This window comes from Bos taurus, chromosome 15, assembly GCF_002263795.3.
Source record: "Bos taurus isolate L1 Dominette 01449 registration number 42190680 breed Hereford chromosome 15, ARS-UCD2.0, whole genome shotgun sequence".
In the NCBI taxonomy this organism is placed as follows: Eukaryota; Metazoa; Chordata; class Mammalia; order Artiodactyla; family Bovidae; genus Bos; species Bos taurus.
This window is the reverse complement of record NC_037342.1, coordinates 31,424,179-31,439,434: the sequence shown is the minus strand read 5'-3', so window position 1 is coordinate 31,439,434 and position 15,256 is coordinate 31,424,179. Positions and strand designations below refer to the sequence as shown.

Sequence of the window (15,256 nt, the reverse complement as noted above, 5' to 3'; positions counted from 1 at the left end):
ATAGAATGAAGTGTTATCTAAACATTTCTCTCTCTTTTGGGGGCTACAAAATGCTTTGTCCACAAAACCTTATCATCTAAAGCAATGCTATCCAATAGAACTTTTTGTGAGGATGGAAATGTTCTCTAACTGCACTGTTCATATGAGGTTTTTGAGCACTTGAAGCATGGCTAGAGAGACTAAGAAACTGGACTTTAAATTGTATTGAATTTTAAAATGGGACATTCCAACATTTCCAAAATCACCGGGTTGTTGAATAATTAAATAAAGCATAAAAAAAAATGCATAGGGACTTCCCTGGTGGTCTAGTGGCTAAGAACTCAGCTTCCAATGCAGGGGATGCAAGTTTGATCCCAAGTTGGGAAACTAAGATCTTACAAGCTGCGGGGCAACTAAGCCAGTGGCGCAAGTACTGAGCCTGCCCACCATGACTAGAGAGAAGCCCATGAACCACATCTAGATAGCCTACATGCCACCAAGACCCGCCACAGCCAAATAAAATAAAAAATATATATTTGAAAAGTATGCATAGTTGGGAATCAGTTACTTTGCTTCTTGGGTAGCCCAGAGCAAGTACTCATTTTGTATTAAATAAATGAATGAATGTACAAGTGGAGGCAGTGAGGTGCAAAGGTCCCATAAGAAACGAGTCTGGCCCTTGGCAGGGAGGGGGCTTTTGTTTTCAGATGCTGTGGGCATTCCAGGTTGGAGGAAGGGCTTACCACACTGAGCGGGTCTGAGAAGCCATAGAGGCCCGAACAGGGATGGGATACCTTTGCCCGTGCAGCCCACCCAGACCAGCATGGTAAAACGTGCACAGGACACAGATGCGGGGCTTGCACTCTGGGCCGCGGTGGGAGCCAGTGGCCAGCACCTGCCTGACTGCCTGTGGGTGCACAGCTGTCACAGGGAGCACACAGATGCAGATTTGCTGGAACGTGCTGGCTTAAATTAGCTAAATCTCATAAACACTAAATTTATGTCGCAAATTGAGAGTCAGAGAAAACACATTTCTAAAACCTGCATTTGTAAGGAAAAAAAAAAAATCTTTACCAGGAATTGACCTTGAACCTTGTTCCATCAGCCAAACCCGCTCTCCAAGGAAAGAAGCTCTTCAACCCATCAAATACAAATGCATCCAATTTTATATTCCACCCCCCACCCCCTCTCTTTGTGGCTCTTTAACAATGAGGCTGAAAATGTGGGAATTGCATTTGCAGATGCAGAAAGTCTTGGCGGTTGGCCAGTCTCCCTGTAAAAGTGCTTGTCGATGTTCGACCCACGCTCAGGGAGTTTCTGACAAAGGGGGCCCCTGGACTGCCCTCTCTTTCACATATACACACACACACAAACAGCCAAGGACACCTGGGAAGGCCCGAATCTTCTGGTTATCATCTCTAAGATCAGAAAGAGCCCTCCCCTGCGGGGTGTGGTCTGCAGCCAGGGAGGGGCAAACCACTCCGGTTGACACAGACAGGACCTGACTGTCTGGGTGCAGGCAGCCTGGGGAAACTTACATTCTGCTTTGGCACAGATGAGGCAGGCGGTGGTGCAGTTGAAGAAGTTCAGGACCCCAGCTACAGCCACGCTGATGTCGGTGTTGCTGGGGTGGAGGTTCAGGGTTGTGAATCTCTGGAACTGGAACTTGATAAACTCCTCTGGGGCCACTTTGAAATGAGGGACCTGGGAGGAGGAGCAAAAAAAACGGGCAGCGGGGAAGATTGGAGAACAAGTGAGAGAGAAAGAAAAGAGGGACGGGTGAGATAAAGCTGCAGAGGGTGGATTCTTCCATGAGCGACCTTTGCCTGGTCGGAGATGGGGCTTGTGGGGGTCAGGGCACCCACACTATAGGAGGAAGATGAGATGGCATCTCTGGCAAAGCTCAGGACCCAGGATGGGAAAACGTGCAGCCAGAGACCTGGATAAATGGACTGTGGACCTTGGAACGGAGTTCTGAGGCCTCGAGAAGGCAAAACAATAGGTCTTTATTTTCAGCTGCCCACTGCTAGGCAGAGAGACAAAGGGCTCTTGAAGGCATAATCCTTATATTATTTGTAGTTAATGAATCAGAGCTGAGATGGCAAAAAGAGAAAAATATTGCCCTAGGGACTAACCAACTGGCCCCCTCAACCCAGCCTAGCCAACAGATATATAAACCAGCTCCGGACAAAATTTCTATGTGAAAGCCTGGCATGTGTTCCTCTGAAGACACATATGAGGATGGGAAGCGCTGCACGCTGGGAAACCGACTAGAGAGCCTCCGAATGGAGCCAGGTAAATAAATACCTGCTTTGGCTTCATTAGGACAGTGTCAGGTTCCCTCTGCGTCTATTACTGACATTTCCGGGAGGCACTGCCCCTGCCTTCTGCCTCTGTTCTCCCAGAAATAGATATTAACAGGCTGTGATGGCTGCTTTATTGGCGGCTTAGGCTATTGGGTAGGTAATAGGAAAGTTAAAATGTAATAAGCTGCCATCCTCCTTGATTGCATTCTGTCACCCTGGTACCCAGAGCCAGAAGAGCTAAAGGCTGTCCATGTCTCTACCAGAGACGGGGCTGAAACCTCATCCCTCATGCTCACTTAGGGTGCCCAATGTAAGGGTTAGGTTACTATGAGCGCGCATTTGAACTAACTAACTCACTTTCAAGTGAGCAAGACTGAGGATAGATGGCAAGAACTCCCTGATAGTGAATTGGTTGGTTCCTAGACTGGTTTATTCAGGCACGATTGCAGAAACTGTCTCTGTCTGGGCTGGCCCAGAGTCTGGGATGATGTTGACATGGTCTCTGGAAAATTCTGCTAACTTATCCTTTTAAGCTTCTGGAAGAAGTCAGAGACCAGAGTTCCCCTGAGACTGGGATGAGGGGAGGGTCAAGATTTAGCAGAAAGTAGGGAGAAAATTCCTGAATTCAACTAGGATTAACCCTTTAACCATAGAGAGAGGGCAACCAATATTTTCCAGCAGAGACTGAAAAGCATAGCCCTGGGGAGAGAGCCTAATGAGTAATGACAGAAGGTGCTGAAAAGTGACACTGACCTGGGGGGTGTCATAAGGGGTCTTTCTTCCCACCGATACTTAGCAACCCTACAGTCTGTCTTGAATCACAAACGAACCGTGAATGGAAAAAAGTTCACAGAGGGGTAAGCTGGAGGCCAGGGCTGGGCAGGGTAGCCAGGCTGGCTAGCTCACACATTTGAGGATCTCTGCCCAAGGCCCTCCCTGTGTGGCCATCCAGCCTACCGGGTTCCATAAGCAGCTAACTTACCCCCCATAGAAGCACCTTTAGAGATTCCCATGGATCTATGGATCCCAGAGATGAAGCAGGAAAAGACTCAGGAAAGTGAAGGCTCAGGAGAAAGAGTTTTCGAGTTTGGGTTTGCATCCAGGTTCTGCTGTGTGATTTGGGGCAAACTGCTTACCCTCTCTAGGCTTCATTCACATGGAGAAACAACAGGTATTTCTTGAGCTTTGGGAGGATAAAATGAGACCCTGTGTGTGAAGCACGTACTAGATGAGTGCCTAACATGTGGGATAAAGGCAATGTCTTTTCTCTTTCCCTTTCCCCTTTCTTCCCAAATCTAGGAACTCCTGGACAAGCTCTTGGGGCTGTATGTACAGGGGGCGAGGGCTGAGGGGTGTCCCTAGGAAGGGGCTGGTGGGGAAGTCTCCCACAGTCCAGCATCTTAAATGCTGCCGTGGAAGCAGCCAGACACTCTGATGGGTCCAGGTGGGGATGGCCAGGCCAGACCTGCTGATTGTCTCTCTAGGACAAAAATCAATCGGTAATTGATCTGCAATTACAAATGCATCCTAGGACATCAGCATGGAGGTGTGGATCAGGGAAAGAGGTGAGCAGCATGGAGGGGAAGGGCAGTGAGGCAGAAAGCTGCCAGCTGCAGGACCTGCAGAGACGTTAGCAGCATTTAAGGGGATGAACTCCTTGGTGAAGACTCCATTTCTTTTTCCTGAAGCTGAGGGGAATCAGTGTAAGGCAGTTCAGCCTCATAAAATATTAAAAGAAATGCATAATCTGAATGGAAAGGAAAGGCTGCTCTGAAAGGAACATGACCAGACAGATGAGGGGTAACTGTCTGGTGGTTTCCTGGGCAGCACAGCCTGTCTGGCTGGTCAATGGCACGGGGTCCCTGGCAGCAGGATGGGAAGATGGGTGCAACTCGGGGTCTCCGCCTCCGGCCTGAAATGCCAAGCGGGGTTAAAGCATGTGATCGCCGAGATAAAATAACCACTGAACCCCAAGAGGAGGCCATTCTGGAGTGGAGACTTGTTGGGGGGTGACTGCAGGGGACAGAGATGAAAGTGCTGGGGAGGAGGGAGAGGGGAGAAAAAGAGAGAGAGAGAGAAGACAAGAGACAATGGGTAGCTTGGCAACCTCACTTGGTGAAGATCACAGCAAGCGGGAAGTAACAGCCTGCCATAGATGTGAGCTGTTACTTGGAGCCAGCGAGAAAGATTTAAGTTAAACATCAGGTCCAGCTCACGGGGGCTGAAGGCTGTGAGATGCTGGAAGGGACTGCGGTGCGACAGCAGCTCTTTTTTTGGCCTGGGCTGGCGCAGGAGTCATCTTTCAGGATGGCTGGGAGTAGGGATGGGGAGTAGTCAGCACAAACCTTATCTCTGGTATGAAGCTCAGGGGTTCCACCTACAGGGAGTGGTAAGGAAGACCCATTGCAGGATTGGGGCTGGGACCACAGGGCATTCTACTGTGCTGGTAACAATTCTTAGAGTGGGCTCAAAACACAGAGAAGATTCAATATTCTTCTCAAAGCCTTGGGGACTCACCAAGCCCTCTGATCGTAAGAGAAGTGCAGACGGGAAGGAAGTGGCTTCCAGAGAGCCTCCTGGGGTGGGCAGAGGCCAATCTGCTGCTCTACTGCCCCTGTGAGAGCAACTCACAAAGCAGGAGCCCCGTCCTGCTGTAAGAACTGGACTCTCCCAAGGCTAAAGCTTCTGGAAGTCTGAGCCTCCAGGCTCCTATGACAGGTGCAAGACTGACCCTTCCATTCCCCAGTCCCTCTGCTCTGCCACCTCCCCAGCTTCTGACCATCAAGCTCCATCTGTCCCCAAAAGACCTATCTAGAAGTCCACTCGGAGGCTACGGTGTCACTTTGCCACCATCTCCCAGGAATATATCTGAAGAGGAAGGACTGATTGATTCCCAGATGGACTAGGAAAGCTTCCAGCAGTAGAATCGCTGAAAGTTCCAGTTTGTTTTCTCCTTTGGGAAAAGGAGGGAGAGAGTTGTTGGAACAGGGAGCAAGCCCTCTCTCAGAAACTTGTGCCCAAGCATCTTCTTTTTCTCTCTTTTACATTATTTTACCCATTAAGATTTTAATATAGGTGTAAATAATTCTCGTTTAAAAAGTTTCCATTTTCTTTTTTAGAATAAAGATTTAGTGCGCAAATACAGTCCAAAGCTTCGCCCTGTCATTTCCCTAAGAATCGAGCATTTTTATCTCCTGGGGAACAAGAACTAGAGGGAATGGATACAGCACTTTGGAGAAATAAACACTGGAACTGCTGAATGAAGAAGAAAGCAAAATAAAATCTCTTTTTCTAGAGAACTTATGAAATAGAAGTAAGTTTTCAAACTTCATTTCAGCACTAAAATGTAGCAAGCGGAACTGTTGGTCACTCCATCGTGTTTGACTCTTTGTGACTCATGGACTATATAGCCTGCCAGGCTCCTCTGTCCATGGGATTCTACAGGCAAGAATACTGGAGTGGGTTGCCAAGCCCTTCTCCAGGGGATTTACCCAAGCCAGGGATCACACCCGGATCTCCTGCATCGCAGGCAACTTCTTTACCATCTGAGCCACCATGGAAGCCACCATTTGTAGCAAGGCCTGGCCGCAGAGGCATTCCTCCCCAGAATCCCAATATCTAAACAGATATTCTGGAGCATTCCTGTGGGGCTCAGACTTTAGCCCTCTCAGCCTCCCCTGGACCACCCTCCCCAGCCTTTCCCTCTCCTCTCATCCACCAAGGGACCGCCTCTGCTCTGCCCCCTACAGGGCCCCAAGACTAGGAGGAGCTCAGCTTGAATGCCTTGTTATGAAACTTTTCCTCTGAGTCCCCTCCATCCAAACAAACTAAAAAAAGTAAGTGCCTACCAAGGCCCACTTCTTTTCCTTGTATGGTTGTTATTAGTGACACCTCCCGCCCTTATGAGTCCAGGATCTCTCTGGGCTCGAGGCACAGGCTGCCAGCCCACAGAGAGGGCCCCCACCCTGGCCCAGCACTCACCTCCTTCTCCCCACAGATGTTGCTGATGATGGAGCTGGAAGCTGGGCTGGAGGATGGTCCCAGGACAGCAACCACGCCCTTGGGGAGAATCTGACACACTGCAGCCGGCAGCAGGACAGAGCGTGGGGAGCAGGAAAGGAAACAAGGCGCTCATCAGGCGGGGCATGGGCTTCAGCCTCGAGTCCTCTGATCTTCCCCTGATGGCCCCTCACCTCCCACCCACCCGCATCCTGGTCCCCTCTCCCATCCTTCCAAACCCAGCGACTCTCCTCCCCCGGACCACTGGGCTCCAGGACATTTTTATTAGAGTTTATGGATGGTATTAAATGAGGAAATGACCTAGGTTATTTCAACATATGGCCTCCGCCAACAGGATGTATAAATTGTCTGGGCTGTCACCGAAGGACGGAAGTGCATGGTGGAGACCTGCACACCGCTCCCCCGCCCTCCCCTGGCCTGGCCTGCAGGACGGGTGCCGGGAGCCCGGACACGGCTGCTGCAGGGGCCAAGGGCTCAGTTCACAGAACAGCCAGCTGGTGCACAATCTATTACTCCCCACCTCCCTGAAAGAGTCTAGAGAGGAGGAAAGGCAGACGAGCGGAGAGATGAAAGACAGAGAGGATGCTGCAGGCAGAGAGGAGAAAGCGGCTCAGTGAAGGTTAAGGGGAGCAGGAGAGAGAGCAGAAGAAAAAGAGAGGGTGGCAGAGAGGAGCCCCATCTTTCAATGCCACTCGCCTTTCGCCCGGCCTGGAGCCTACCCCAACCCTCCCGCCACCTTCCCTGAACCCAACAGGTGCTTTCCTTACCAACCAGCACGTTCTATGACCTTGTACCTCTCCCAGGGGAGATGCCCTTCACTCCTCTACTCTGGATGCTCACTCACTTACATGTCAAGGAGCATCTCAAATGCTACTTCCAAAAAAAAAAAAAAAAAAATGCTACTTCCTCCTTACCCCTTCCTACCTCTTTTAAGTAGAATTCATCCTCCCCGGGGCTCCGAGGCCCGTGGATTGTCCCCTGGTTCTAAGACACTTGTAAATGGGTCAATTTCAGTTTGCTGTTTAGATATGTTACTCTTCTCACTAGATTTCAAACCCCTTTAAGGCAGAGCTGAACCGTATTTATCTCTCAATCCCCATTTGACGTTTCCCTGTCTCCAGCATGATGCTTTTTCTAGGGGCCCAGTTCAAGTTTGTTGAATGAATGACTGGGTGGATGAGGCATGTGGTCAGAAGAGAAGAGAATATAAGATTTTAAAATGCTATAGATTGAGAAAGGAAGTGAGGGAAAAAGGAGGAAACAGATGGAGAGAGAACGCAGGACAATTCTCAAGACACACACCGTGATATGAGAACCAAAGAGCTGGCCCTCAGATTATGCCCCATGATTCCCAGCTGAACTGTAAGACGTCCTGCCCTACAAAACTCAAAGCCTGACTCTGGACACATTTTTCTCCTACTCAACATCAAGAGTCAGGGCAGGGACATCCCTGGTGGTCCAGTGAAGAAGAATCCACCTGCCAGTGCAGGGGACACAGGTTCGATCTCTGGTCCAGGAAGATCCCAGATTCCCTGGGGTAACTAGGCCCATGAACCACACCAACTGAGCCCATGCTACAAGAGAAGCCACCAGAATGAGAAGCTCGCACACCACAACTGGAAATTAGCCCTCGCTTGTCATGACTAGAGAAAGCCTATGCATAGAGAGGAAAGCTCAGTGCAGCCAAAAATAAATAAACAAAAATTTAAAAAGCGTCGCAGCACACTGAGGTTAAGGAATCGGCCCAAGGATCCTCGTGGAGTCAACTGCAAAGCCACACCTGCAACCTGGATGCTCTCTGTCCTAAAGCAGAGTCCTAACCACTGGCCCACACAGCCAAGTCCTAGATCTCATGGGGCACGGGCGGTGGGTAGAGCACCAGGGCTCAAATCCTGGTGCCGTGGTTTATCACACAAACAAGAGATCCGTGGGGGTCTTCTCTCAGCCCCAGGCACAGGCAGGGGTCCAATCAACACAACATCACAGATCTCAGCTGACGGATAGGCTGCGGGCGGTGGGTGCCTGAGGAGGGCTCATCAGTACTGTCAGAACCATCCCCGGAGACGGAGTAGCTGTGGGCACGCTTTACCATTGTTTTTTTTAAGCATTTATTTTATTTTATTCAAGTGCACCAGGTCTTAGCTGCAGCACGTGGGATCTTCGATCTTCATTGCAGCATGCAGGATCTTTAGTTGTGGCATGTGGCACTCCTGGTTCCCTGACGAGGGATGGAACCCAGGCCCCCTGCATTAGGAGCGTGGAGTCTCAGCCACTGGACCACCAGGGAAGTCCAGGGCAAGATTTACCTTTGGAGAACGCTCATCAAAGTTCAAGCTACTTCCACGGAAGTTAGAGCACGTGATCTCAGCCAATTCAACTCTTACTGCCAGCAAGGGGCTCTGAGTTCACTGGCCATCAAATTCCAGCAGCCCCAGGGATGAAGCTCAGTTCCTGACTTTAACAATAAGGAAACAGCATCTGAGGGATGTTAAGCGACACCCATAAAGTCACACACCTGATAAAGGTCAGAGTCAGCGTTGGAATTCAAGTCTGCTATGACTGTCCCGCTTGCTCGCAGCCACCTTCCGTGTCTGCCCTCCTCCTTGCAGCCACTTCGTCCATCTCTGCTCAACTCCTTGCAGTCCAGGTCCCCGCCCCTCGTCATTCTGCTCTACCTGCTTCCCCACGGTCACCAAGGACCTATGAGCAGTTCTTATCTTTCTTTTGCAGCATTTGACGCGAACGATTCCATTTGTACATTTGAATTTCATGATACCTTCTGGTCCTGATTCTCATCTGCTTTTCTGAAAGGTCTTTCTCACTTCCTTGGCCAACGCCTCTTCCCTCTGCTACCCACTACATTAGAGTTTGTCCATGTCTCACTCTCCCTGGGCAATCTCATCCTTCCCTGTGGCCTCCACTCATCTCTGCCCAGGCGATCCTACACTCTGACAGATGTCCTGGGTTTAAAACAAGTTCCAGCCACCTGCTGGGTGTTGCCACAGGGACTTCCCTCTGGTGTCCTGCAGTAAGCATGGACAGAGTGAGGCAGAGAGAGAGAAAGCACAGTCCTTAAGAGCACGGGCTCTGATGCAAGCCTATCTCAGTATGAGTCTTGGCTGGATCACTTGCTGACTAGCTGTGAGACCTTGAGCAAGACCTTGACCAAACTCCCTGAGCCTTCTTCCTCATCTATAGAACTGAGATGCTAAGAGCACCTCTCCTGTAGGGATGTTGTGAGCATTAAGGTGAATTAATACATATGAAGTATTTAGAGTGGTATTCTTGCTGGGAAAATCCCAGGGACAGAGGAGTCTGGTGGACTACAGTCCATGAGGTCGCACAGAGCTGGACATGACCGAGCACACACACACACTTAGAGTGGAACTGATATGCCACAGGACTCTTACGATTACTCCCAGTTCATCATATCTGTTATATACTTTTCATATATAATCTGACTTGATCACCACGCTTCCAGGAAGATTCATTAGTATCCCCACTTTACAGATGGGGAAACTGAGGCTTAGAAAACTTAAGTAGCTTGATCAGGCTCACACAGGTCATATGTGATAGCGTCAGGCTTGACTTTAAAGCTCCATCTGGGTTTCCCTGGTGACTCAGGTGGGAAATAATTTTCTTGCAATGCAGGAGGCCCAGGTTCCATCCGTGGGTCGGGAAGATTCCCCTGGAGAAAAAAATGGCAACCCACTCTAGCATTCTTACTTGGAGAATTCCATGGACAGAGGAGCCTGGCAGGCTATATAGTCTGTGGGGTCGCAGAGTCGGACATGACTGAGTGAGTAACACTTTCACTTTGGGCATCAAAGCCCAAACTCCTGACCACTTCGTTTTACCATCCCCTCACCTCCCCCACCTTAGCTCCTGAAGTTCAAACCGTGGTCTCTTTGACTTTTCCTTGCCTTCTCCCACTGAACCTACTCACGAGCCCCACCAGCCAGCAGCCAGGTCCTGACCATTTGACCGGCTCGTCCCCCTCCACCCTCTCCTTTTCACTGCCGCCATCAGTTCCATCAGCCCCTTTACTACCTGCCTCCTCCAGGCTTTCTCCGGATTCTTCATATCCAATCCGTTCTCCACACTGAGGCCAATTATAACCCTGAACGTGTGTCTGTGTGCCCCTGCAGACCAGAAAGCTTGCCTTATTCATCTCTGCGCCCTCCAAACAGAGCAGGGCGGGCCTCAAGAGTTATGTGCTCAATAAACAGCCACTGAACCACACTGAAGCCCACTCAACTCTTACCACAGAAAACGGGAAATAAATGAAATGTCCCATCATAAGGAAATAGTTATCTAAAGTGTGGGTCATATACCCAAGTGGAATATTACTTAGGCATTTACAATGCTTATGAACAGTTTATAATAGTATTAAAAATATTTATGTAATAATATTAAAAGAAAGAACCAGGATATAAAATTATATGTGTATCTATTTGAAGGTTACAAGTAAGCAAATACAGAAAATAGGCAGGCACCGAGGAGTGATTGGAAGAAGAGGTTATTAAAGCCCATATTTATTAAGTGCTAATTATGGCCCATTCTAAGCACTTTATATGAATTGACTTACTTAATTCTGGAAACAACTTGATGAGAGTTGTTTCACCTTCATTTTACAGATAAGAAAACAGAAAAGTTAAAGGGCAGAGTCAGGATTCAAACCCCCAACCCCTGACTCCAGGGTCGGTTCCTTAACCACCATACCACACCACCTCCCTCGGCCATGAGTGATTAACCGAGATCACAGTAGAGATTGCCTTGACCAGGGGAACACTAAATGATGCTCTTTTTTCCTTCTCTCTACTTTCTAATATAAATGGGCATGTATTCCTTTCATAACACATCGTTATAAAAAATAAAATTTCATTATCAAAAAATGTCTTCCGATGAACAAGTAAAATCCAGATGGGTCTGATCTCCTCAAGATATGACCCTTCTAGCCCCTTCTCCCATCACGTCTCCTCTCATTTCACACAAGCTCACCTGGTTCACACTCTGTAATTTCTTACCTGAGCCTCTTCCAAGCTGTTCTCTCTAACTAGACCAGCAGTCTTAACCCTGCTGCCTGAGATCTATGGGCAGAAGTCAGTGGTCTGTGAACATTTGGCGGAAGAAAAATGGCATTATTTTCTCTAACCCCTAACTGAAATTTAGCATCCCCTTCAATCTGGAATAGAGGCCATAAACCACAGTATATTAACAGTAACTGTGACTCTGTCATTGATAGACATCACAAGTGTTTTCAGATCATATTATAGTATTGCAGAGATCTTGAAATACCATTCATATTCATAATTACTCCAAAATTACACTAGTAGTTAGACTTGATCCTAGGTCTGGTTATTGAGTACATTAATGAAGAAATATGTATATTTATATATCACTATCAAAATATTTTAACTGTATGTCTGTCACAGAGAGTGGAGCTCAAAAGCATGGGTCACATTCCAGGTCATGTCAGAGACCCTGGGATGGCTGCCAAGTGTGGGTTCCTGGCTTCGCACAGGAGAGAGTCCAAGAGCAAGCCACAGTGAAGTGAAAGTTTTACTCACAGAGGAAACACACTCCACAGGCAGAGTGCGGGCCATCTCGGCAGGCAAGAGAGGCTCCAGGGTAAGGGGTGGTCAGTTTTTATTGGGGTGGGTAATTTCATAGGCTAATGAGTGGGAGGATCCCCAGCTATTTGGGGGATGCATAGGTAGTCAGTCTCATCTGAGTCTGCAGCCCTATTGACTCCTTTGTCCAGGCTCCTTTGTCCATGGGATTTTCCTGACAAACATACTGGAGTGGGTTGCCATTTCTTTTTCCAGGGTTTCTTCCTGCCCCAGGGATGGAACTTACACCTCCTACATCTCCTGCATAGCCATTGAGGAAGACCGATTTGGGGGAAGGGATGGGATTAGGGAAGGGGTGGGGATTTTCGGAAACTGGACCACTGCCCACGTTTTGACCTTTTGTAGTCGTCCTTGGAACCATCATGGTGCCTGGGGTGTGTAAATTAGCTTCCGAATGTTACAATAAGCATATACTGAGGCTCAAGGTCAAGTGGTCCTCTGCCATCTTAGATCTAGTTCATTCTAATCAGTTTATGTAGTGTCCTCGGGCTATGTCATTCTTTTAAAGGTGCCCTGCCCCTTTCCTGTCTCCCTCCTCATCCTATCTATGCAATTCCATTCATTTAAAAACACTTTTCTGAGAAGGAGTACTTTAGCACCCATAAATTACCATGGTTTATGTCTTCTCTTGCCCTTCTGTCTGGAAAACTCCTACTGATCCTCCAGTGCCCAGCTCTGTTCTTGCCCATTGGCAAGAAAGCACTGCTCCCTCTTGAAATTCACATCCCACTGTGGTTCTGAGTCAGCTCTATGCTGGAAAGATCAATTTCCCTGTTCTCTGAATTCCTGGCTTGCTTCTGCCCCAAGCTAGGTCTCGCCAGGTCTCAATACAGAGAAAAGTGAAAGTGAAGTCGCTCAGTCGTGTCTGACTCTTTGCGATCCCATGGACTGTAGCCCACCAGGCTCCTCCATCCATGGAATTTTCCAGGCAAGAGTACTGGAGTGGGTTGCCATTTCCTTCTCCAGGGGATCTTCCTGACCCAGGGATCAAACCCAGGTCTCCCGCATTGCAGGCAAACGCTTTTACTGTCTGAGCCACCAGGTAAACCCCAATACGAAGAAGCTTCTCCTAAAAAAAATTCTTAGAGAAAGTCACAATCCTTTATTCTCAATTTCAAAATCCCAAAATCTCTTACAGTGGATGGTATCATCAAATTCATTTAGTGGCAAAATCTGATCTAAATAGATAGATGTGAAGATATTTATAATATGTGACTATCTGAATATAAGTATGCATTTGATTTTGAGAGTAGGGTTCAGCCCCAAGCCCCATCGGAAATGCTATTTAATGTATAGTATAAGCAGGACATGACCTTTCTAGTATCTGAAAAGTTCTGAAATCTAAACACATCTGGTCTCAAGGGTTTGGGGACCTGTGCCTTTGAGTGTCCATCTCCCATTTCCCACTGCATCTGAAACTCCTTGAAGGTAGGGGTCAAAAGTCCTGGCAAAAAGGAATTACTCAATAGATGCTTGCTCAACTGAATTGAAATGATCCAAAATGCAAAGAGTCGGACACAACTGAGCAACTGAAATGAACTGAACTGAACTGAAAATGAGTGCAATGAAAGTGAGTTATCATCTTCCCAGCAGCTGGGGCCTGGGGAATTCCTGGGACCTGGGAATTGTTCTTTCATTCCCTATGAAGGATGCCTGCTTGGTAGAAATGAAAATTAGTTATAAAGGACCTCAGCTCTAAAACTTCCTGAACCCCAGTGCTGCAGGCCCCGGTCATCCCGTGAGGATCTCTGAGCAGTCTGTGGGATGGAGGGGAGGGAGGGGCACTCTCCTTCTGCCTCCCAGGGAGCACTGGAGATGTGAGTGATGTTGCCATGGCAACCAAGTTTCCCAGCCAGCAGAGGAGTTGGAAGGCAACTGACAGAGCAGCTGCAGGAATAAAACACCACCATGGGGTGCTGTAAGAAGCGGAAACTTTTTCCCCAGCAGACACCAGCTCAGGCTTGGATGTGAAGCTTCCTTAGACACCTGGGCTGGACCGGAGGAGCTTATGGGAACTTAACTGTCTCTGAGTCTTCACAGGGAGGGGAAGGGTCTGGCTGTGACGCACGTGGTCCAGAGTAGTTAGTCACAGGCTCACTAACTTCAAGCCCTCCAGGGAAGGGGTAGCCTCCCGGGTGGGGACGAGAAAACTGGGGCCTCGTCACTTACAGTACGGTGCTCTCTGAGCTCCTGTGATAAATTATCAGGGCGACGGGGAGCTGAGAGCAATGTGGAGCAGAGGCCGGGAGAGCTCACATAAAAACACTTTAGGGCGCTGAAGCCCGAGTGGAGCGGTAGGGCAAGGTGTCTCTGGGTGCCTGGTCACGCTGTACACTGAGCCCAGAGCAGAGCCCTTACCATCCGAGCGAGGCAAACAACCGCCTCTATCAGCACCAAGGACCGTCTGTCCCCTCCTTGTGCCAGAGCCTGGAGAGCACAGTCCACTCTCAGCCCTGTGAATGGACCAGGACCTAAAAGGATGGCCTTGCTCACTTCCAAGCCGAGAGGGGAAATGGGAGGGTGGAGTGTCGGGTCTCTGCACCTTCATGCCCCAGGATGGATACCTCCCTGGTCAGAGTGACCCAGAGTATCTGAGATCTCAAAACTGCCACTGGCTGTGACAGGGATGAAATGAACAACATGGGGAATATAGTCCGTAATAACGCAACATCTTTGTACGGTGACAGATGGTAACTAGACTTATCATGGCGATCATTTTGTAATACATAGAAATATCAAATCACTGCGATACACAGCAGCAAACAACAGTGTTGCAGGTCAATTATCTTTCAAACACAAACAAAGCAGCTCATAGGAAGGAAATTAGGTCTGTGCTCACCAGAGGTGGGGAATGCTCAGAGGGGGAATTAGATGAAGACGGTCAAAAGGTACAAACTTCCAGTTATAAAAAAACTAGGCAGGTAAAGTACATGATTAGTATAATTGACACTGCTCTATGTTCTATATGAAAGTCAAGAAAGTCAATCCTAAGAGTTCTCATCACAAGGAAGATTTTTTCTATTTCTTCAATTTTGTATCTATGTGAGATGATGGATATTCACTAACGTTACTGTGATAACCATTTCATGATGTACATAAGTCAAATCATTATGCTATATACCTTGAACTTATGCGGTATGTCAGTTATATCTCAATAAAACTGGAAGGAAAAGAAACACCTGTCTTTGGCTCCTGTCACCAGTGATGTATTGCTCAAAGCCTCAGCCCTAGATCACCGCAGAAGCAGCAATACCATTTATAGGGACTTTATACATGCAGGCACCTGGGACCCCAAAGACTTACAATCATCCCATGAAG

General features: G+C 48.4%; 1 protein-coding gene across 2 annotated transcripts in view; it reads right to left on the bottom strand.

Annotated features, from left to right (window-relative positions):
* The window catches only part of GRIK4 (glutamate ionotropic receptor kainate type subunit 4), a 493,259-nt gene that overhangs the window by 167,929 nt on the left and 310,074 nt on the right, over positions 1 to 15,256 (bottom strand). For both annotated transcript variants that reach the window (XM_059874755.1, NM_001192626.1), the window contains 2 exons: positions 6,267 to 6,364; positions 1,518 to 1,683 (listed from right to left, as the gene is read on the bottom strand). In XM_059874755.1, coding sequence (XP_059730738.1) covers positions 1,518 to 1,683; positions 6,267 to 6,364 — 264 coding nt within the window. The remainder of the gene's footprint in view (positions 1 to 1,517; positions 1,684 to 6,266; positions 6,365 to 15,256) is intronic.